Source organism: Argentina anserina, chromosome 5 (assembly GCF_933775445.1).
Source record: "Argentina anserina chromosome 5, drPotAnse1.1, whole genome shotgun sequence".
In the NCBI taxonomy this organism is placed as follows: Eukaryota; Viridiplantae; Streptophyta; class Magnoliopsida; order Rosales; family Rosaceae; genus Argentina; species Argentina anserina.
This window is the reverse complement of record NC_065876.1, coordinates 15,041,556-15,063,875: the sequence shown is the minus strand read 5'-3', so window position 1 is coordinate 15,063,875 and position 22,320 is coordinate 15,041,556. Positions and strand designations below refer to the sequence as shown.

General features: G+C 36.0%; 1 protein-coding gene and 1 long non-coding RNA gene across 4 annotated transcripts; both read right to left on the bottom strand.

Moving 5' to 3' along the window:
• Positions 1-1,653: 1,653 nt before the first annotated feature.
• On the bottom strand, positions 1,654-5,764 carry LOC126795185 (uncharacterized). Of its 3 annotated transcripts, none has more exons than XR_007672243.1 (7): positions 5,407-5,764; positions 5,056-5,091; positions 4,565-4,675; positions 3,975-4,083; positions 3,703-3,775; positions 3,428-3,488; positions 1,654-1,911 (listed from the first exon to the last, which is right to left on the bottom strand). It is a non-coding gene; the product is annotated as an uncharacterized LOC126795185 (long non-coding RNA). The 3 variants fall into 3 exon arrangements; XR_007672244.1 differs by having other exon boundaries at positions 3,980-4,083; XR_007672245.1 differs by having other exon boundaries at positions 4,565-4,643.
• Positions 5,765-7,398: 1,634 nt separating this feature from the next.
• On the bottom strand, positions 7,399-9,014 carry LOC126795277 (CASP-like protein 2A1). Its single transcript, XM_050522121.1, has 3 exons — positions 8,718-9,014; positions 7,980-8,097; positions 7,399-7,873 (listed from the first exon to the last, which is right to left on the bottom strand). The coding sequence occupies exons 1-3, from the start codon at positions 8,939-8,941 to the stop codon at positions 7,634-7,636; spliced, it is 582 nt and encodes a 193-aa protein (XP_050378078.1). The 5' UTR covers positions 8,942-9,014; the 3' UTR covers positions 7,399-7,633.
• Positions 9,015-22,320: the final 13,306 nt, after the last annotated feature.

Sequence of the window (22,320 nt, the reverse complement as noted above, 5' to 3'; positions counted from 1 at the left end):
TGTCATTTTTGCTTTTAGCCAACTGATGAATAACATCATCAATAACGTTCATCACTTTCGAGACCTAGTATTCTCAAGATTTTTTCATTCTAAGTATAGCTGCATGCAATATTGCATATCCCCAAACCGTTATGGGTAAATTACTTATGCATAACGAGGGCCATAACTATAAGCTATAACCGCTTAATTGTTGCTCCTGCTCATCCATTCTGCAAAATGAACATGGATAGGGATTACAAGATGTTCAACATCCATCTCGTCATGCAATAAAAAGTCTTCGAAGTATATTCTCTTACATTATCCAGTCTAATAGACTTGATTAGATGGTCAAGGTGGTGAGCCCTGAGTTTTAAGAAAGGAGTTTCAGAATTGCAGAATTTGACTCTTAGTTCATCACACTTCTTTTTAATATCCATACATTTATCAAGTTAACGCGCTCTGTGGTCTGGAGGCACTTGAATTAGGTTAAAATCAATCCATTCAGGATCTTTCTCTACATCTCTTAACTTAGTCCCAATAGAAATGATATGTGACCACAAGCTGTAAATTCAGTTGTTTTGGAAACCACCTAAGTGACAAGGTATTATGAGAACAAACCGTCTCATATTTGATTCCATGACGTTTTGTCAGAGTTTGCTCCATAAGGTGAGTCTAAACTCTCTTTTTTCTCACTACGTCTATTAAAGGTATAACTGATAGGATTTACATGTGCGGTGTTGACATTACTTGACCAATGACATATCACTTTGTTAAAACTGGATCCTACAGCTTTCCAGGAGGCTGTGGTGGCGACGTGGGTCGATCATCACCATCAATCCATGTCGGATAACACTTTCCATGTAAGCCAATATATAATGTTGGAATTTTGTTTCAACAGAGAGGTAAAACTCTCTCTCTGTCGTTGTTAAGTCGGAGAATACCGACCTGGTCGGATTTGCAAATCCGGGTTGCGCTCTCAGCTGCATAACAAGCGACAGTGCATGGCTCTGGGTTGCCAGAGGTAGCGGGTGCAACGGTTAAGAGCGTTAACAATTGGGAGATGTCAGTTATTGGTAGCGACTTCGCCGTCGGGTTGGATTTGAGAATCCGGGTTGGGCGTTGGGAGGCTCGACGAGCGATAAGATCGAGCTCTCGAAACTGGAAAACGCGGGTCGCCAAGAATTCCTACTGTCATTCTGGATTATTAAGCTTGCGAGGGTGCCGCAAAAAGTCAATTTGACCTAGGCAACGGTGTCGTCGATGTTTGGATGCACGGGGTCGTCTTCGAGGGCTCAAAAGCTTGGCGACTTGAGTCATCGACTCTAGGTGGTGCTAGGAGGGCGCTGACGTGGGGGGCTGCTGCAGTTAAGATCAGAGAAGATGGGGAGTGCCCATAAAGGTTTTCTAGGTGCTCGGCCAAAAACTATTACTATTTTTTTTCAGCAAAGGAAATTTCTCAAGATGTTTTCATTTTCTTCTGTCAAATTTTTTATGGCAGAAGAATTTTTTTTTCTTCAGAATGTTAGAGTTCTAGACCTAAGAACTCAGAGTTAGAACTACATGTTGATAACGTGTTATAGAAAAATGTAATACACATCAAAATAAGGAAAAACATTATCTTTATTCATTGATAATGAGGCGTTATAGATATGTATTACATTGAGTATTCTGTAGAATAATAGATTATATATCATTCCTGATCTAGACTAACCTATACTAATTAGGACAAGATACACCAGAAGATTACGGAGAGTAATTCTCCTACAACACCAATCAAATTAATCATATATTTAATAGACTCCATATATAATGCAATCTTGCTTGCTTTTTTTTGATGTAAGGGTTAGTACGATTACCCTCAAACCTTCATTAATGAAACCGTCGAGTACAAGGGGGCGGGGACGTGATGCCTAAACCCCTGATTACAAAAACCTGACATAATATCAAAAGATCCATTCAAACAAGTATCCAACAAAGCACCAACTAGCAAATAGTATCACTCTAATTGCGACTCTATTTGCTTTCAGACAACGATGACATGGTGGCGAGATCATTAGATACGAAATATAATTATCTTGCTTGCTTATAGCTAAGAAATATAATTTATTTGGAAGTTTAGACCGCAAGGTATCGTAACAAGAATTTGTGGTACACCACATTGGTACATATAAGTGACCGTGCAAACAATCTACTAGTGTATCATTCAAGGTAACAAGGATATTGCCCCCATGGTGCAATTTTGAGGGAGTTGAGGAGGTCTTGATCATGTTCTAGTAATCTCTGATTCATAATTCAATCACTAAATCCTGATGTAACAATAAAACTTACACGAACTTGTAAGAGGAATGTCACTATGTCGTCATTAAATACAAAAATTACATATATTTCTCTAGTTAGGACTGTACATCTTCACTCCACTTGCATCTCGATCAAACGTACGTAATATTTCTACCCTCATGAATACTACTAGAAATTAGGCTTGAGGGGACATATATTATGTGTCTATTGCTACATATATATATATATATATATATACAGTCCCTATCCAGAGTGAAGGTTCACTCTGAAGTTTCGGAGTGAAGTTCCAATTTTGACACACTTTTCGGTCAAATTTTTTCACCATAAGTGATTCAATATTTAGGTATGCTATTCAAGATCATCTCTACAAAATTTCATCTAATTCGGACATCGTTAAGGTATTGAAATTAGATTAAATCAATGAATGAATTAAAACTGTTCAACGTGAACCGTTCGTGTAAATCTCAATTTTGAAAGCTCAAATCATTATCAAATTGGATGAAACTTTATAGAGATGATCTTGAATAGCATATCTAAATATTGAATCACTTATGGTGAAAAAATTTGACCGAAAAGTGTGCCAAAATTGGAACTTCACTCTGAAACTTCAGAGTGAACCTTCACTCTGGATAGGGACTGTATATATATATATATGTCTCTATTGGCCAAAAAGGACAATTAGTGCAAATGTGTCTTTTGAAGATGTTCTTATTACTAACTTGGAAACTTAATTCATGTATCCTCAAATATAAGAGTGGGTCCTATGGTATCTCAAACACAAACTAAAGTACAAATACCAAACATGTGTATAGATACATTACACTAATTAGAAACACTTATATGTGCCCATTAACATAACTTTACTTTTTGCAACTAGTCCCTGTAATGAGAAGTAATTGCAAACCAGTCCCAAGAAAATATATAGAAAATCATCATAACAATAAATAATTAATCACACAATCACGGTATATATTTGTCATTGAAATATTATATTCACCAATATATCAACAAAATTTGAAACCCAGTATTGACATTCTCCTCAAAACAACTAAGCTCCAAACCACCACTGTTGTCGTATATCAAGTAATTAGTTCATTAAAATTGATCATAGGTTACTAAGAAAGGTAAACAAATTAAAAACTGTAAGTACCTTCTTTTTCAACAGTAATAAAAGAAAGTACACTACCAGAGCACCAAGGAGCTGTAGGTACCTACAATAACAAGTAAAATTCTGAGTTAGAGAACCTTAGAGAGGTACAGTATGGATGCATATAACAGAAGCACATATCCCAATACAGACACAAATCCTTAAAGTACAACTAGCATGACAACATATCAATTCATACTTAGATAATCCAGTATATGCAACTGCAACTATACAAACATTCTTATTCCAATGACAAAGTTTAACACAAACATACTAACCAATTCCATGATCATCCTCTAATTCATGAACGACAACAATTTTCTCCAGTTCTTCCACAACATGGTCAAGTTCCTGTCAAGGAAGGTGAAATATTTTAATGAAACTTCATTTCAGAATTTCAATATCCAGCATAATCCTGTCATGACTACAATTATAACCCTTGTATGTACTAAACAAGTATGGATAAATATTTAATTAGAAAATATTAAATGCATGTAGACAAAGGGAACTTCAAGAAAGAATAACAAGCAGAGAACATAGAGCATGGTACCATACGCTTGTCTGCTGAATAAGCTCCCTACTCCAAAGTTTTGATGGGTCCAATGTCAAGGAAATACTGACTTCACTGGTGGCAACGACATCCACCGATATCCCCAAATCTTCAAAAGTTGTAAATACTTGCATGTGAACAACATATATATCTAAAGTTAAACCTATTGTGCTATCAGAGTTAAACCAGTTGTGCTATCATAGAGAATGGTCAAAAAGCAACAATTAGGAGTTCCTCTAAAGTTACATTAGGAGCAAATCACCGCTAGGTAAATTTTGTTCATTAACTAGCTAAGTATATGGTTTCGGCACCATTATGAGGCGTTGGAGTATGTATAACAACCTTAAGATATATAAGAATAGTAAGAACAACCAAAATAATTAGTCCATCTATCAAAGAACACCATATAGTTTTATTTCACAATTGCTTGGCTTAATTGAGGAACATAATGTCCTGGTAGACAAGTTTGGATGGTTAAAACAAGAACACCATGTCACTTGAACAAGTCGGTTACATCTACTAAAGTTCTAGTGTATTTAAAAGAATGGTAACATAAATAACTAGTGTATATAAGCAAATTAGTTGTGTACCTGCATAACCCTCTCATGTGATATCAAAGTCCATTCCTTTATATTGTGGTTGTCCAGAAATAGTAGGTGCATATTACCCCTGCGTACCAATACCAAATCTTGCTTGAGAGCCTATTAATGAACATAAAACATTAGCTGAGAAAACTTCTATGATCAGGATCAACTTCTATGATTAGCAATAGTAAAGAGTATCCGGTGAAACTAGATTCTCATGGGGCACTATAACTAACTCAAGATTTATAATATTCTACCACATTAGTACCTTATTTTCTTATAAAGTCACTGAAGTGAGGAGGACAATATTCGGTATTGCACAACCCTCACTAAAACTTTATGAAGTCCCAACCCTTGTAATTAAATAATTTATCAATTACTTTTAACCAAAACTAAATTTAACTAAAATCGATTTCACCAAATCAATCGTCAAGCTAAATTTATAGGGAGATTATTAATCAATAGCCAACAAAACTGTAGTTAGTAGAAACACTTACTGAATGTAGTGTGCTTTGCCGAGCCTCACAATGAATCTATTATTGCACAAAATCAATTGAACAATCGTCAGTGAAGAGGAGAGAGCCGCTAGGCAAATATAATTGAGCCCAAGTCTAGATCTAGCATGTGTATAGATCTAAAATATAATGCCATGCAATGGAGAATCAGAGATCGAATCACCAAATATAAACAAACAACTTGGTAGATGAGATATTACGGGATTCTGATGGGGGGAATAAATCGAAACCTACAATTTAAGAAACCCAATATTTTTTGAACATCAATTCATTCAAACCCAGAATTGAAAAAGATAAACCCTAAAATTTGAGAAACCCATAAGTGCTATTTACCTTGATTAGCAAACGTAGACAACTTGAACCCAAAATCGAAGCCTTCCAAGGCACATACCTAGAGAGCTTGAAGCCTTCAAAGTCAAACCCAGAAGAGAAGAGTCAAAAGATGCGTTTGCAAATAAAGAGGAGCTGAAGTTTGGAAGGATAGTGAAGGATGAGGAGTTTGATTTTGAAGGTTTTGACTTTGGGAGAGGATGGTTTTCAATTCCAAGGCAATTTGAACCGCATATTTCGACGAACCCTTTTACTAGGAGAACAGCGTGCAAAAGAAATTGAGAGAGCGAGAAAGGGGAATTACCGTCGGGCGTCGGTGGTTTACGAATCTGAAGGAGGAAGTTATGGGTGGTGTTCGAGCTGGAAAAAAGGTCTCCTCAGGAAACAATCAGCAAGTCCTGGTTTTGAACCCTAAATGGTTTTAACCTTGTTGCTTGGCGTGCAAGTACCTTTGAGTTAGATACAACTATTGTTTGTTGATGATGATTGCGCTCACGTACTGTTTTCTTCTCGAACGATTGTTTCGCAGTTGCTGATAAGCCGCTGAAGTTCGAATGACCTATACACAACCGGAGTTGCTATGTACCTTTCACTCCACCTCAAGTAGATGGCCGATCTTACTTTAGACCGCTTGGGGAAAAGCAGAGCTTATAATGTGTCGTTGATAGCGGGACTCTCTTGCTGTAGGGAATTACTGACTAGTGCAGACTTTTGTGTTTGCTAGAAGCTAGGCTAGCGACTCGATAGACTTGACTCTAGTTGCTGAATTTAATTGGACTTGTTGCTACATGCAGCGCGAGACGTACATCTGGGTAGCTCCGCTCCGATGGGAGACTTGGTTGCCGAAGCTAATCGGACTTTTGCTCCGTGGGGAGGCTTGACTATGCGGTTGCGCGATAGTTTTTTTGACGTTGTGTGTCTGTTATTTTGCACATTCGACCCCTTTATATAGAGAACACAGATTGTTCTTTCTTGCAGATCAAGTCTTGAGAACCTCTTAGTTGATTTGGATTCATCTTCCTTATTCAACTCAGATTCTATACAGCATCGGTCCCCGAAATCTATTCCAATAAGGAATATAATCTTACTCTTCGATAGATTTTCTCCCAAATAACCGGTCCACGAGCCTAAAGAATATAGATAATACCGGAGTATTATTTTAGCGCAAACATGTGGTCGTCGCTGTTTGCTGGAGAGAGTAGCACCGTAGCGGCATATCTGAGAGCGAGAGAGACTGAGAGTGATGTGTACTCCATGTATTCGTACACATCCTCAATGAAGACAATAACTTATCCTTATAAAGTTGTTAGAATGGGGACACTTAAGAGTCATATGTGCCTTTACTCTTTCAATAGGCACACATATAAGGATGTGTTCCTAACCCAATAAAATTAGAGACACTAATATATGTCCCCAAAATAATTGTCCCCTTAGGCCTCTTTTCTAGTAGTGGAATTTCTTTTTTTGTAGCGCTCGTCTGATCTTATATTAACAAATATTCAATCTGAATTGGACAAGGGAAAAACTTGCGTACAAATTAGTATGCATGCGTGCGTCCAAACTCTCATTTATTTACACATTTTGGGAATATAAATACATGATTTTAACCGTTCAAAAGTTTAGTTTATTACTAAAGATCATTTCTGTAAAAGATCAACATAAAAAAAATCGTCTTCATAGTCGATTGCATCAAACAATTGAACGGTTATGGTGAAAGTTAATAGTCTCATGATCAATCGTCAATTTGTTTGATGCAATCGACTATGAAAACGATTTTTGTTTATGTTGATCTTTTACATAAATGATCTTTAGTAATAAACTAAACTTTTAAACGGTTAAAATCATATATTTATATTTCCAAATTGTGTAAATAAATGAGAGTTTGAACGCACGCGTACATACTAGTTTGTACGCAAGTTTTTCCATTGAACAAAATAAAAACAAAGTTCCTTGGTTCTTCAACGTAAACAAAAATAGAAAAGCTTTAACTAGCTATATAGAAACATTCATTAGTTCCTTTCTAGTACTGTTGGGAATTAGAGGAAGCAATACAGTACCAGACACACATTATAACTACCAAATGCCAATAATACACAAACACAAATTAATTTGTAGTTTTTATTCAATGCAAGTAACTGGCAGTAATAATCCGACGAAAAATTAAGTAACGGTTCTGGACCATGGAAGATCATCATCGATCATCAACCGAAGGTGGCAGCTTGACTGCCCTTCATGGGGTTGATGCTGGAGCATCAAACTTGCTGAAGAGTTTGTATGATGAAATAAGTGAAATGATAGCAAAGCAAGCCACCACCAGAAATGTAATGACCACAGAAGTTGTGGCTTTGTGACAGAATCCACCATAACTCTCACAAGCCGGACTCCACGTTATAGTTGAATCTCCTTTGAAAGCCAAGTACAGAATCTCCGTCGACACAGCTCCAGCTCCCAGAATTATGTACGTAAGCAACTATATATAGAACATTTACAGACCAAACGTGTAATAAATAAGTTACTGTAACAAATTAGTTACTTGCATGCATTGGATAAATGGTAATTGATAAGTTACTAATTACTTGATCTATGCAGAAGAAAGTCCAGGCTAGAGACTTGGTGGGAGGACGAGACTTGGCAGATATGATAGCAGACAGAAGGGCATAACCAGCACATATGCCATTGGCATGCACCAAAAACCTACATTTTGCATACACATACACATATTATTCACTGAATTCAACCATTTCTAACTACTAATTAAGTATACATATTTGAATGAAATAAATGGTGTAAGTTGATCTAAATTATGATTGAGACCAAAGTGTGCATGTATACACATTGTAGGCATATGAACTTCAATTGTGTGATAGTGTTGTCCACTCTTTGAGTCTACTTATTGATAAGTGGATGAAAACCCACTTGTTACCAATGAATTCATCCAAACATTGGGTGTCTGAGTGACCATAATTTCTAATTTCTTGAACTTCCTTTTCCAAAAAAAGAAAAGAAGAAGAGCCCCAATTAGGATCTACGTAGTACGTACCGTGAAATTCTCTGAATGAGGGATCCAAAATCAAACTGAAATAATTATTTTTATTAATGAAAGTAACTAAATATCCAGAAATGTTTAATTATCAGAAATGATCGTATTGTTAGTGAGATTTTCAGAAATGTCCCAATATCTTATTTATTTTCACGAGGATTAATTTATATAACAACGTACATCAAAAATCTACGTTGGCTCAAAATTCTTAGTGAATGTACTAGCTAGCTAGTCAATTTATATCATATATGATGTGTATATACTATATATCTACCTGAAAGCTCCAATATGCGAGTAGGAAACGGAGCCGAACTCATTGTTCTGGGAATCGTGAAGCATGACCAGCAGAGCCGCTACACAAGGAGCAATAGGTAGCAGTCGCAGCAGAGTCTCCGCCGTTCTCAAGCTGCTGCCGTTGCTGTTGCTGTTGCCGCTCATCCCTTCTACCTCGTCTCCCCGTGCAACCTCCGCTGCAGACTTCTCTACGACCGCTGCCATGAATCGGTGTTGTTGGCCTTTTTTAGGTTTAGTTTTTTGGAACTCAAAAACTAGAATGATATAGATCGGGCTTTCGGTCCCCTTCTTCCTCTCCTCCTTCACATCAAGCTCCACTGCTCCTTGTGGGTGTATTTAATGGAGCCATCGACCTTTAAATCCTTTAATTACAGGGTGGGTGTGAAGCATTCAATGTCGTCTAATATGGCAGATCACGTACCCCCATAGGTATATCACTTAGAGGTGGCAAGTGGGCCGAAAAGCACCAGCTCGGCTCGTTAAAAATCGGTCCGACATAGTCCGAGTCTGTTATTGTAATGAGCCAGACTAGACTTAGATATTTTAGATCATGGGTCCGGTCCGGTCCGGCTCGACTCGAGCTCGATAAATTCATGAGCCGGCCCGTAAACACATAATTTTATATTATTTATATAAATATTTGAATAATTATAATAATGATAATTGAATATTAGACATTTTAAATATAAATCTCTTGATTATTTCATTTTTTTAATTACATTATGTCACAAATATTATCAAAGTAATGATAAAATTCATAGTTTTGACATATATAACGTTTTAGAAATAAGATTATCAAATATATTATAATATTTTATTTATTTTTACTATTATAAATAATTATATAAAACAAATATTCTAATTACATATTTTTTTAATGTTAATTGTGTCTTATAATGTTAATGGGCCGGCTCGCTTCTTGGCCCGACCCGGCACGCGTCTAAACCCGGCCCAACATGGGTTTTGGCCCAGTTAAAATGGGCTGGGCCGGCCCATTTGCCACCTCTATTATCACTCTCTAACTCACTATATGATTCCACATATACCACGTACACGTACGTGGTTGTGGTGTAGTCACGTACGCACGTGCTCCAAAACTTGTGAACATACGTATGAATATATGTTATACGGTGATCGAGTGAACCACAAGCACTAACGCATTTTGAGCTTCGGAGCAAAATAGATGCACGCCATAGTCGTCACTAATAGTCTTTACAACATGTTTCTCTAATGGATACGAGTAAGTAACCATGTATATGAGAAATTCTTAAGTGCGACAAACGCACCACATAGACTATGCGATTACCCACTTATAAATCGACACGTAACTATTCAACCATCGCTGTAAATCAGAGCCGGAAAATCAAAGAGAAGGCTGACTATTTGTAGAAAAACCCAGGTAGCTTGCTTTGCCTCAGCCCCCACTCATGGGTATACATACATACATACATACATACATACATACATACATACATGTAGTGCTTTACAAACAAAATGATATGTAGAGTAGGAGGGAGAGAAGGCAAGGAGGATTTGGGTTCCAATCAAAACTTAAATTTCTTCTTGGGATTTGCAAGTATATCGTTGTAGCCTTTGCCATCAACATATGGTAGCGAAGAAGTAAAAGAAGAAGAATGCATCGACTTGGGCATCTATATAATTAAATTTGAAATGAAGTGCAAGATTAATTAAGGGTGTGAGTCAATTCCATAGCCGCTAGGGATTTGGAAGAGCTCTGGTTCATCATTCGGGCTTCAAGTTTTCAGCGATTGTGATGTAGGAAAAAAAGTTATATGTGTTGAGCTATCTGTGGTCGTTCGCATAGTCCCCGTGGAGCATTTGTCGCACAGTAGAATTTCTCCGTATATATATGTTCAGACTTTAGAGTGCTCTTATTGCTTTATAATACATTTTTACTTGTGACTAGATTACAAGAAATTCTAAATTAGATGAATCATGTATTGGTATTCTAGTTTGAGAATATATATTATACTCATTAAAATCTACTTGATATATATATATATATATATATATACATTTTAATATCTTAACGATCACCTTTTTGACTGAAATTTTACAGAACTGGTCTACACATTAGACTTTAAAAGTTGAACGGTTGAGATGTGAAAATGTAATCGAAAAGTTAGTGAATGAGCTATCCCTTTTTTAAACCAAAAAAGGGATCCCTCATTGGAAGGGGGTTGTATATATATATATATATATATATATATATATATATATGTATATATATGATTTTTCTCAACTAAGGAGGTCTGCACCAATGGTTTTTGTGCGGATTTCCATTTTTCACTACTTTTTGATCGAATTTCCTCATCTCCACCGTCTAGTATTTAGATAATATTGTGTAGATCATCTATGCAAAAGTTTAACCAATTTAGTGATCGTTAAGACTCTCAAAATTGAAAAACAAATGGACATATTGAATTATATCAAACATAGACTGTTCATTTTAACAGAAAAATGCAATTTTGAGGGCCTTAATGATTAAAAAATTGGCTAAAATTTTACATAAATAATCTACACAATATTATATAGATACTAGACGGTGGAGATGAGGAAATTCGATCGAAAAGTTGTGAAAAAATGGAAATCTGCACCAAAACATTAGTGCGGACCTCCGCAGCCAAGAAAAGGCCCTATATATATATACACAAAAGTTCTCAGGTGCGGAGGTCCGGATGGGTTTTTCGTTCGGATTTTCGCCGTTTCTCCACGATCCGGACGCTGACGATCCATTTCTTCTCGATGGAGTAACACCACACCTCCTAAATGCTATTGCGAAGAAGAAGAAGGCGAAAGAGATCGGTATCGGAGATCCACCATGATCGGTGGTGAAGTTCTAAGTGAGGTTATTGCATAGGTTGGACCCTGATCTCTTTAACCTTCTTCTTCATCGCAGCAGCATCTAGGAGGTTTGGTGTCACTCTGGTGAGAAGAAACGGCGTCGTCGACGTCTGGATCGTGGAGAAACGACGAAAATCTGGACGGAAAACCCGTATGGACCTCCGCATCCGAGAAACACTATATATATAGGTACGTTAATATATTGTAGAACTTTTTATATAATGGATGATTTGCACAATGCCATAACACACACCCAAGCGGCAGCATATGTTTTAGCTACTCTAGTTTCCAATGATATAATCTTTGTAAAATTTGTTGATAAATACAATCAAATTTGTAAAATGGAACTATGGGATAATCAATATAATGACTAAACAGTTTGTTTTACTAGTACGTTGTAATATCCTGAATTTTTATATATTCGAACACTTTGTATTAAAATTTAATGTTATAAAGAGAGAAATACATTAGTTTTTGTGAGAAATTATATATCCATATAGATTGTAGTGGTCTACGTTTGATCTTTATAAGCAATTTTCTTTTGATATCATGTGCACTGTGCATAACGTGGTTAGCCACATTCATGCTCTCATAGATAATTACTAAGAGAATTGATAAGTTAAATAAAAACGAAAGAGAGAAGATAAATGAGGAAATGAGATAAGAATGGGAGAGAGAGGCATGGGAGAGGGGAGAACACCACCTGGTTTAGTATCGTGGAGCTCTCTAGGATTGGGAGAAAACAAGTTGAGTATTTTACCACCCCGTGTGCTCCAACCCTAATTCGGGGGGGGGGGGGGGGGATCTGAGATGAGGAATCTCAATCGTCTATGGCATCTGTTGGAGAGAAAAAAAAGGTCCAGAAATTAAGGGGTCTTTCTTCTCTGGTTAGCACTATTTCTTAACAACCTAATCTGGATTAAATCTGGGTCGGGGTGTTACATACGTTTTTAGTGCATTCGAATGGCCTTCAATTATTATCATTATTATTTACTAAGCATGACTTTTAATGTAGCACGGTTGTAGTTATTTAACTACATACAAGGCATTTAAGCTAGATCTTTGTTGTTGAGTGATGAGAGACTTTGATCTGGTGGTTTCTTTAACTATGTTGGTTTTTGGTTTTCCGTGATAACGCAAGCTAGATTGGCATTGATCGTGCGGAAGGAATCATGGGCGCTGCGTTTTCATGGCGTTGGAGACTTGGCTGCGGCAAATCCAATCCTCCATCAAGGGCTGATGCCAATAGTAGGGAAGAGGTGGCGGCTCTCTCTGGGCTGGGTTAGGGCGCGAGCTTTTGGGCATGGGCCTTGTTTCAACCTTAGTAAGCATGAAGCTGATCCCTTTTTGGTCTGGGCTCTTGTTGTAGTTGCTGATGAAGGGAGTAGCCTTGTCTAAGGCAACAACACAATGTAGATATTAGACTCTATACATGAGCGATAGTTTGGAATTAGTGTTATTTGATTTTTGGTCTATTTGTCTATACACCAATTGAGGTCTCAAATAGGACTGGGCATCTGAATTTTGTTTTGGGTTTGGAGTAAATCCATATCTAATAATTAATCGGTTATTCATTTTGTCCATCCATATTCAAATTTTATAAACCTTGATTCAGATGTTCAACCAATCCAAATTTTTAACTCGGTTCGGATTTGTTTCGGTTAAAACTAAAATATTAAAAGTCATCTGTCTATAAACTCAAATCTAAAGATGTGTCAAACAATTCAATTATTTAAGCACTATATGCATACAAATTTCAAGCATAAATCTAACGAATAAGTTTGTTACCATATTATGAAATCTATTATCATTACCATAAATTCAAACTTTCATTCATCAACTAATAATGAAGTATCATGTATATTAAAAAAATATTTATAATTAAGTTAAATTATTTGGGTCGGATCGGGTTTTTCAGATGGTTAAAAAGACGGATCCGTATCTAATCCGATTTTAACCAGATCATATCGGTTTTTTTCTTTTTTCAACCCAAATATTTTGGATTGGTTATCCAATTAAGAAAACCTGGATGGATCAAATCAGTTTTCAAGCAAATTCGGTTTTTTACCCAGCCATAGTCTCTAGGCAGGTGGTAATCCGTCTTATGAAATTAGATAGCGTTTTTTTTTAAATTATATTGTAGCAGGTTCATCTGTGAGCTAATTTATTATTAGTGAAGGTTTCGGTCATGGTGTTTGTAACCTCTGCTCAACTTATCTTGTAGCGCTCGACATATGATGTAACGTGCTTTTGGCCATTATTTTTGCAATACAATCATTATATCATAAAAAGGCTACATCTTCTGTTTATCACGTTGCCGAGATAATATTACATGTATGGATATCTTACACTAGAATTACCTAGTTAAATTAAAATTAATAGAGCTAAGTAGCACGGACACGGACACGATTCGATACGTAGACACGACATATATAAATGTTTTTGGACACGGACATGTGGTGGACACGTTAATTAGATATTATTTTTAATAAATATATATATATATTTAAAAAAATAATTTATAAATTTGAAAGTATTTAGAATTTTAGATGTATATATATGTCAAAGTGTGCATTAAAATGATGAAATAACTTGTTAGAATGGCTAAGGACTTGATAAGTACCTTGGATAACCAAGGTTCGAATCCCACAATCATTCTTATTTTTATCATGAGTTTCTCCTTATATATATATATATATTAAAGTGTGCATAAATATAATAAAAACTGAATATGTTGGAATGGTTGAGGAGTTGTTGAGTGCTTTGGATGACCAAGGTTCGAATCTCACCATAAGCACTTTCACTTTTATTATGAGTTGGTGCATATCCGCTTGTCAGATTCGGATACTCCCGTGTCCAGGCCGTGTCCAAAGTCAGTTCGCGTGTCCGAGCGTGTCCATGTCCGTGTCGGACACGCAATACGCTGCCCATAGCATGTGTATGTGCTTCATAGTAATAGAAGTATCCATACACCTATGAGTTAATGTAAATTAATGGAAGGGATGTGATCGTAGTCAAGCTTTAATGAAGTGTATGATCGTATGAATTGGCATAAGGTGTATAAAACCTTGCAATTGAAATTAGAACAAACATGTGGAATTTGCTTAATCAATGCCACAAACGTGCTATCAAAATGTGTGTGTGTGTGTGTTTTTATTCTAGATTTTTAACTCGTGAATTGGCGAATCAAATTAATATTACACAACTCTTGAACATTTGTAACCCTCGTCGCTTACCATTTACTGCCAATGCCACAACCGCCACAGACGCTGGCTGATGCAGGTGTACCACCGCCATGATCGGAAAACAGTCGGTGATTTAAGACCAGCCAAATGACGAGAAAGTGTTGAATTTCGTCCTTCACTACAAGCTTGCAGCGCACACCACTGAATCAAATCTGGATCACAGATAAGACTCAAGCTCTCATGTCCATAAATTTCATGACATTGCCAGGTATCACCACCGCTGTTGAATGACGTGCCCTTGTCGGCATATGAACCCAGAGAGAAAACTCCCTGACCGCTTGATGACCCTGATTGATCACAACCCCTTATTCACAATTAGACGGGAAAGAGAGACCTCTCGATCCTCCACTGCCGCTTTTCACACTTGAGAGAGAGAGAGAGCCCTCATGCAAGATAACCATTAAACAACTGAACAAATTTTCCAAACTTGGCTACTCTTTGCCAAAACACGAGGGAAATTCGGTTGTGCGCGGAGTTATAGCATGTTAGAGAATGTTGGGGTAAAAATGGTAAAAATCAGATTAGTTTACTTTACCTTAATTACCATATGCTATATTCTTATTACTCATAATACTAATAATTATCATTAGTATTTTGAGTATATTTATCCATTGATAGAATTGTGGAGATGGAACAAACCAAACAAACGTGTCTTCTGGGAACGGAAGAACACGACTTCTGGGTTTCAACCAAAATGAATAAAGCTTTGCTACTGATTCGTCATACCCTTTCAAAGCATCGCCAATCCTCTATATAAGGATGACAAACCCAAGCAGATGGTTAATTAATTTTCTCCTCTCTCTTCTTTCCTCAATATTTCTGAGAAACACAAAGTAGAATTTGCCAGGGATTCAATTGAAGTGCTTCGATTGAATTCGATAGTTGTATCCTGCAAGACAGACGTCCAAAGATCTACAAGCACAAGTGTAGGGGCGAATTTATGTTTTAGGAGATTGCAACAAGCAAGCTTCTATCAAAATCAACAAGTCAGTTTCTTTGTTTTCAATCTTTTTTATTTCAGTTTAATTGAAATTGATATTACTGTATTCATAGAATTGAAATTATATTCTTCAAATTCATTTTATAGTTGTAATATTACTGTATTTATAGAATTGGAATTGGGTTCTTCAAACTCAATTTACTGTTGTAATTATAAGTATAAATCAAAGGCTATTTTATACAACATCTGGTGTTGATTAAGTTGATTCCATTACTTACTGAACCATTGTTCTAACAATCTAAAACAGAAATTTTATGTGTTGAAATGGATCAACCTGCTGCTGTTGGTGTTAAGAATCACATTGAGAAGCCTTTTGTGTTCAAAGGTGTGGATTTCAAAAGATGGCAGTAAAAGATGTTGTTTTATCTAACAACGTTGAACTTGGCACAAGTGATTACATCTGAGGCTCTTGAATTGCCAGCAGAGGGTGATATCCCTGATGCAACTATGAAAGATGTTGAAGCTTGGGAGCACAACGAATTTATGTGTAAGAATTACATCCTGAATGCATTAGATGATTCTTTGTATGAGTGTTTATTCTACATTCAAAACTGCAAAAGAGCTGTGGGATTCTTTGGATAAGAAATACAAGTCTGAAGTTGCAAGTGCCAAGAAATTTGTTTTGAAAAATTTCTGAATTGTAAGATGAGTGATGCCAAGTCTGTGGTGAAGCAAGTGGAAGAACTCAAGATTACTGCTCATGAATTAGTTGTTGAAGGTATGGGACTCAATGAGACTTTTCTTGTTGCTTCCATTATTGAAAAGTTGCCTCCCTCTTGGAAGGATTTTAAGATTTATCTCAAGCACCTATCTGAAGAGATGAATCTTGAGCAATTGATTCTTAAGCTTCGTGTGGAGGAAGAGAATCGAAAGAATGAAAAATCTGATTGGTCCTCAATGGAAGCAAAAGCCAATGTGATTGAAGGTAGTACTTCTAGGTCCAAGTTTTCTCACAATCAGAAGAAGGGAAAAGCATATGCCAAGAGAGCACTTACTGCTCCAAAAGCTGTTATGTTCAAAAAGAAAATTCAAGGTGCATGTTGGGTGTGCAGGAAGCCTGGTCATAAAGCTATGGATTGTTGCCACAAGAAGGACAAGCCTACTGAAAATAAAAATCAGGCAAACATGGCCGAAGACAAATTTGTTGATGTTGTATCTGAAGTAAATTTGATGACCAATAGCAATGATTGGTGGATTGACACAGGTGCATCAAGGCATGTGTGTGATGAAAGGAGCATGTTTACAACATATGTGCAAGGATCTAGTGGAGAGAACCTTTATATGGGAAACTCTAGCACTGCTGCAGTTGAAGGAAAAGGAAAAGTGATACTGAAACTCACTTCTGGAAAAGAACTTGCACTCACCAATGTATTCCATGTTCATGAGATTAGAAAGAATCTGATTTCTGGTTCTCTTCTTATCAACAAAGGCTTTAAGTTAGTGTTTGAATCTGATAAGTTTGTACTCACCAAGGGTGGGATTTATGTAGGAAAAGGTTATCTTTCTGAGGGGTTGTTCAAACTCAATGTAATTCCTACTGCTGATATTAATAATAATAATAATAATAATAATGCAGTCAATAGCACTGCTTCTATTTACTTCCTTGATTCAGTTGATTTATGGCATGAAAGATTAAGTCATGTGAATTATCGTTCTCTAAATAGGATGATAAACTTGGGTTTGTTACCAAAATGCAAGCCAAGTTAGAATGCATATCAAACAGCAGAAATAATGCTGAGAAGCATAAATGTGAAGTCTGTATTGAATCAAAATATGCAAGGCACTCTTACAAATCTGTTGAAAATTCCAACGAAGTGCTTGGACTGATTCATAGTGATCTTTGTGACTTCCAATCAACTCCAAGTAGATATGGAAATAATTATTATATTACTTTCATCGATGATTGTAGCAAATTTTGCTATGTCTATTTAATAACAAGTAAAGATGAAGCTTTAAGTATGTTTAAGATATATAAAGCTGAAGTTGAAAATCAATTAGACAAGAAGATAAAAATACTGAGATCAGATCGTGGTGAAGAATACATATCAAATGAATTCTCTGAATTTTGTTCTACACATGGAATTATTCATCAAACAACATCATCCTACACTCCAATGCAAAATGGAGTTGTTGAGCGTAAGAACAGAACTCTCAAAGAAATGATGAATTCCATGTTGAACAGTTCAGGTGCTCCACAAAGTTTATGGGGTGAAGCTCTATTATTTGCAAACTCAATATTGAATAAAATTCTTCTTAAAAGGAATGATCAGTCCCCATATGAAATCTGGAAAGGAAGGTCACCTTCATATAAAACCATGAAAGTGTGGGGTTGTCTTGCAAAAGTGAGAGTTCATCCTCTAAAAATGCAAACGGTTGGACCTAAAACAGTAGACTGTGTATATATTGGACCTGCAATTAATAGTGCATCAAATATATTTTCTTTAGTTCACAAATCTGGAAATGAAGAAGTGCATGTGAACACGATTCTTGAGTCCAATGAAGCTGAATTCTTTGAGGATATATTTCCATACAAAGATAGATTAAGTACTCCAAAGAAAAGAGTACATGAAGATTCAAATACACAGAAAAATAATAACAATGTTTTTACGTCAAAGGTTCAAAACCAAGAATTAGAACCAAGAAGAAGCAAAAGAGCAAGATTTGCAAAAGACTTTGGTCCGGATTTTGTGGCTCTTACTGAGCAAGAACCTCAAACATATAAGGTTGTAATGGCATCTGCAGAAGCACCTTATTGGAAGGAAGCAATCCAAAGTGAAGTGGAATCCATTATGAATAACCATACATGGAAGTTGGTTGATTTACCGACTGGATGTAAAGCAATTGGTTATAAATGGATATTCAAAAAGAAATTAAAACCAGATGGTTCCATAGATAAATATAAAGCAAAACTAGTCGCAAAAGGTTTTCGACAAAAAGAAGATCTTGATTTCTTTGACACCTATTCTCCGGTCACTCGAATTACTTCCATTCGAATGTTAATGGCAATTGCTGCTATATATGATCTTGAAATACACCAGATGGATGTCAAGACGACATTCTTAAATTGAGAATTAGAGGAAGAAATCTATATGGAACAACCCGAAGGCTTTATTGTCAAAGGGCAAGAGAAGAAAGTCTGTAAACTTGTTAAATCGTTATATGGACTTAAACAAGCCCCAGCACAATGGCATGAGAAGTTTGATTATACAATGATGTCTGCTGGATTCAAAATAAACGAGTGTGATAAATGTGTTTATATCAAGCAAACTAAAAATGCTTGCATCATTGTATGTTTATACGTGGATGACATGTTGATAATGGGAACTAATAAGGACATTATCAACTCCACAAAGAAGATGCTTAGTTCCAAATTTGAAATGAAAGATATGGGATTAGCATATTTAATTCTTGGAGTGAGAATTAAAAGAGATAGTAATGGCTATACACTCACTCAATCTCATTATGTGGAGAAAGTACTAAAGAAATATGGACACTATGATGATAAGACGATGATGACTCCATTTGATCCAACATGTAAGCTTGTAAAGAATAATGGTGAAAGTGTGTCTCAATTAGAATACACACAAATAATAGGAAGCTTGATGTACATTAAGAATTGTACAAGACCGGATTTGGCTTATTCTATAACTCGATTAAGTCGATATTCAAGCAATCTTAATAAAGACCATTGGCATGCTTTGATAAGAGTACTAAGGTACTTAAAGTATACAATGAACTACGGTCTACATTATACAAAATATCCTCCTGTTTTGGAAGGATATAGTGATGCAAATTGGATTTCGGGTAGCACAGAAAGTAAGTCCACAAGTGGTTATGTGTTTAACTTGGTGGAGGAGCCGTGTCATGGAAGTCATCCAAACAAACTTGTATAGCACGATCTACAATGGAATCAGAATTCTTTGCCATGGATACAGTTGCCGAAGAAGCCGAATGGCTTAGAAATTTTGTTGAAGATATTCCATTGTGGCCTAAGCCTCTAACACCCCTTTGTATTCATTGTGATAATATGGATGCCTTACATAGAGTCAAAAACAAAATATACAATAGGAAATCTAGGCATATAAGGCGAAGACATGCTACAATACGACAATTGCTCTCCAATGGAGTAATAGCATTGGACTACATCAAATCAAAGGAAAATTTAGCCGATCCTTTGACCAAAGGCCTACCTAAAGAGCAAATCGTATTTACATCGAGGGGAATGAATCTCAAGCCAATACAATGAGTCATTACTTGGCGGAAACCTAACCTAGCAACATTGGAGATCCCATGGTCTAGGTTCAATAGGCAAACTGGTTAAGGAAGATTCAAAAGCATGACACACATGTGCCTATTCCTATGATGTAACAATGTGTGTAATCCGTTGACGATTAAGGGATGAATATTAATTTATTCTTAAAAATGCTAATAACTTTCTAAAGTGGGATAGAACGGACTATTCTTAATTAGCATTACCTATATGAGAGTGATGTGGGTCGCATCCATGAGAATTGATATGGCTAAATTATCTAGAGCTCTCATGAAGTCGGGATTTGTTCAGGACCAAAATGAACACAACCGTATAAATTTGAAATGTGAAGATGATATATGTGTGATACTTGTTGTCTCGTATTACTACCATATAGTGAACAGTTCAAGATGAAAAATTTCACTGTTTCACTAGGTAATACCGATAAATTATCACTAGGAATGGTTCAAGTCCAAAAGACACCATTTCCGACGCATATTGATTCTATTTTCTCTGAAATGACGTTAAGTTACGACGACTAATATGTAGCTTATTTTCTATTCAAATGTGGGGTATTTTATGATTTGAATGTTGGGGTAAAAATGGTAAAAATCATATTGGTTTACTTTACCTTAATTACCATATGCTATATTCTTATTACTCATAATACTAATAAGTATCATTAGTATTATGAGTATATCTATCCATTGCTAGAATTGTGGAGATGGAACAAACCAAACAAACGTGTCTTCTGGGAACGGAAGAACACGACTTCTGGGTTTCAACCAAAGTGAATGAAGCTTTGCTACTAATTCGTCATACCCTTTCAAAGCATCGCCAATCCTCTATATAAGGATGACAAACCCAAGCATATGGTTAATTAATTTTCTCCTCTCTCTTCTTTCCTCAATATTTATGAGAAACACAAAGTAGAATTTGTCAGGGATTCAATTGAAGTGCTTCGATTGAATTCGATAGTTGTATCCTGCAAGACAGACGTCCAAAGATCTACAAGCACAAGTGTAGGGGCGAATTTCTGTTTTAGGAGATTGCAACAAGCAAGCCTCTATCAAAATCAACAAGTCAGTTTCTTTGTTTTCAATCTTTTTTATTTCAGTTTAATTGAAATTGATATTACTGTATTCATAGAATTGAAATTGTGTTCTTCAAATTCATTTTATAGTTGTAATATTACTGTATTTATAGAATTAGAATTGAGTTCTTCAAACTCAATTTACTGCTGTAATTAGAAGTATAAATCAAAGACTATTTTATACAACATCTGGTGTTGATTAAGTTAATTCCATTACTTACTGAACCATTGTTCTAACATACAGCAGTTTAATCCACCACACACACCTCATGCATCTTATGACAACCCCATTGGTTGATTTTTCAAAGACATCTTTACTATTTCATCATGGCAGCGTCTTCCGGATTCAACCAGATTTCCACAACAGTACTCGCTCATTTCTTCATCTTTAATTATAAATACTTTTCGCAACCTCTGTCTGGCAGTCATCATGTAGATGTTCAAGGCATTGATCGAAGAATTGGTGAAAATCTGCTTCAGGTATGAATGATCGAGATGCGGTTGTGTGTTGATCTATAATTTCTTCAAGAAATCGTATGGCAAGTGAAGAATGTGTAAGGAACATGACTATGGTAGCCAAGAACAACGTACGAGAGTGTTGAAAGAGCTCATAATTAACATTTGACATTGTTAGTTCAAGTAAATCTTGAAGTTATATAATAAGTGAAGTTATAAGTACTTCTCAAAGAAGAAGTTATAACTAGAGAATTAAAAAAAAAACGTATTAAGAATTAAATCTATTTGGGAGTTTTTTTTGTAAAGACCGCTGGAGAGAATTTGATGTAACATTTATATCGAGGAACCTTATGCCTCATAACAACCACCGCAAAATCCAAAACTTGTTCTTTTGATAAACACGCATGGGTATAATTCGTTGTTCACATACACTCTTCTGATCAAGTACTCACTCAGACCGTTATACCGCATCCGTCCAGACTGCTTAAGTCCGCACTGTGAACGTTACAACCTTATTACGTACGTGTTCCAATAAAGATTGTAAAATTGGCAAATCACTATTTCACATTTTCACTTATTTTTTTTTTTGTAAACTTTAGTTAACTCTTGATTTTTTTTTTAGAAAAAAATTACAGAGAATCCCTAGACAGACTTTCTCTTCTGAATCAAGTACTT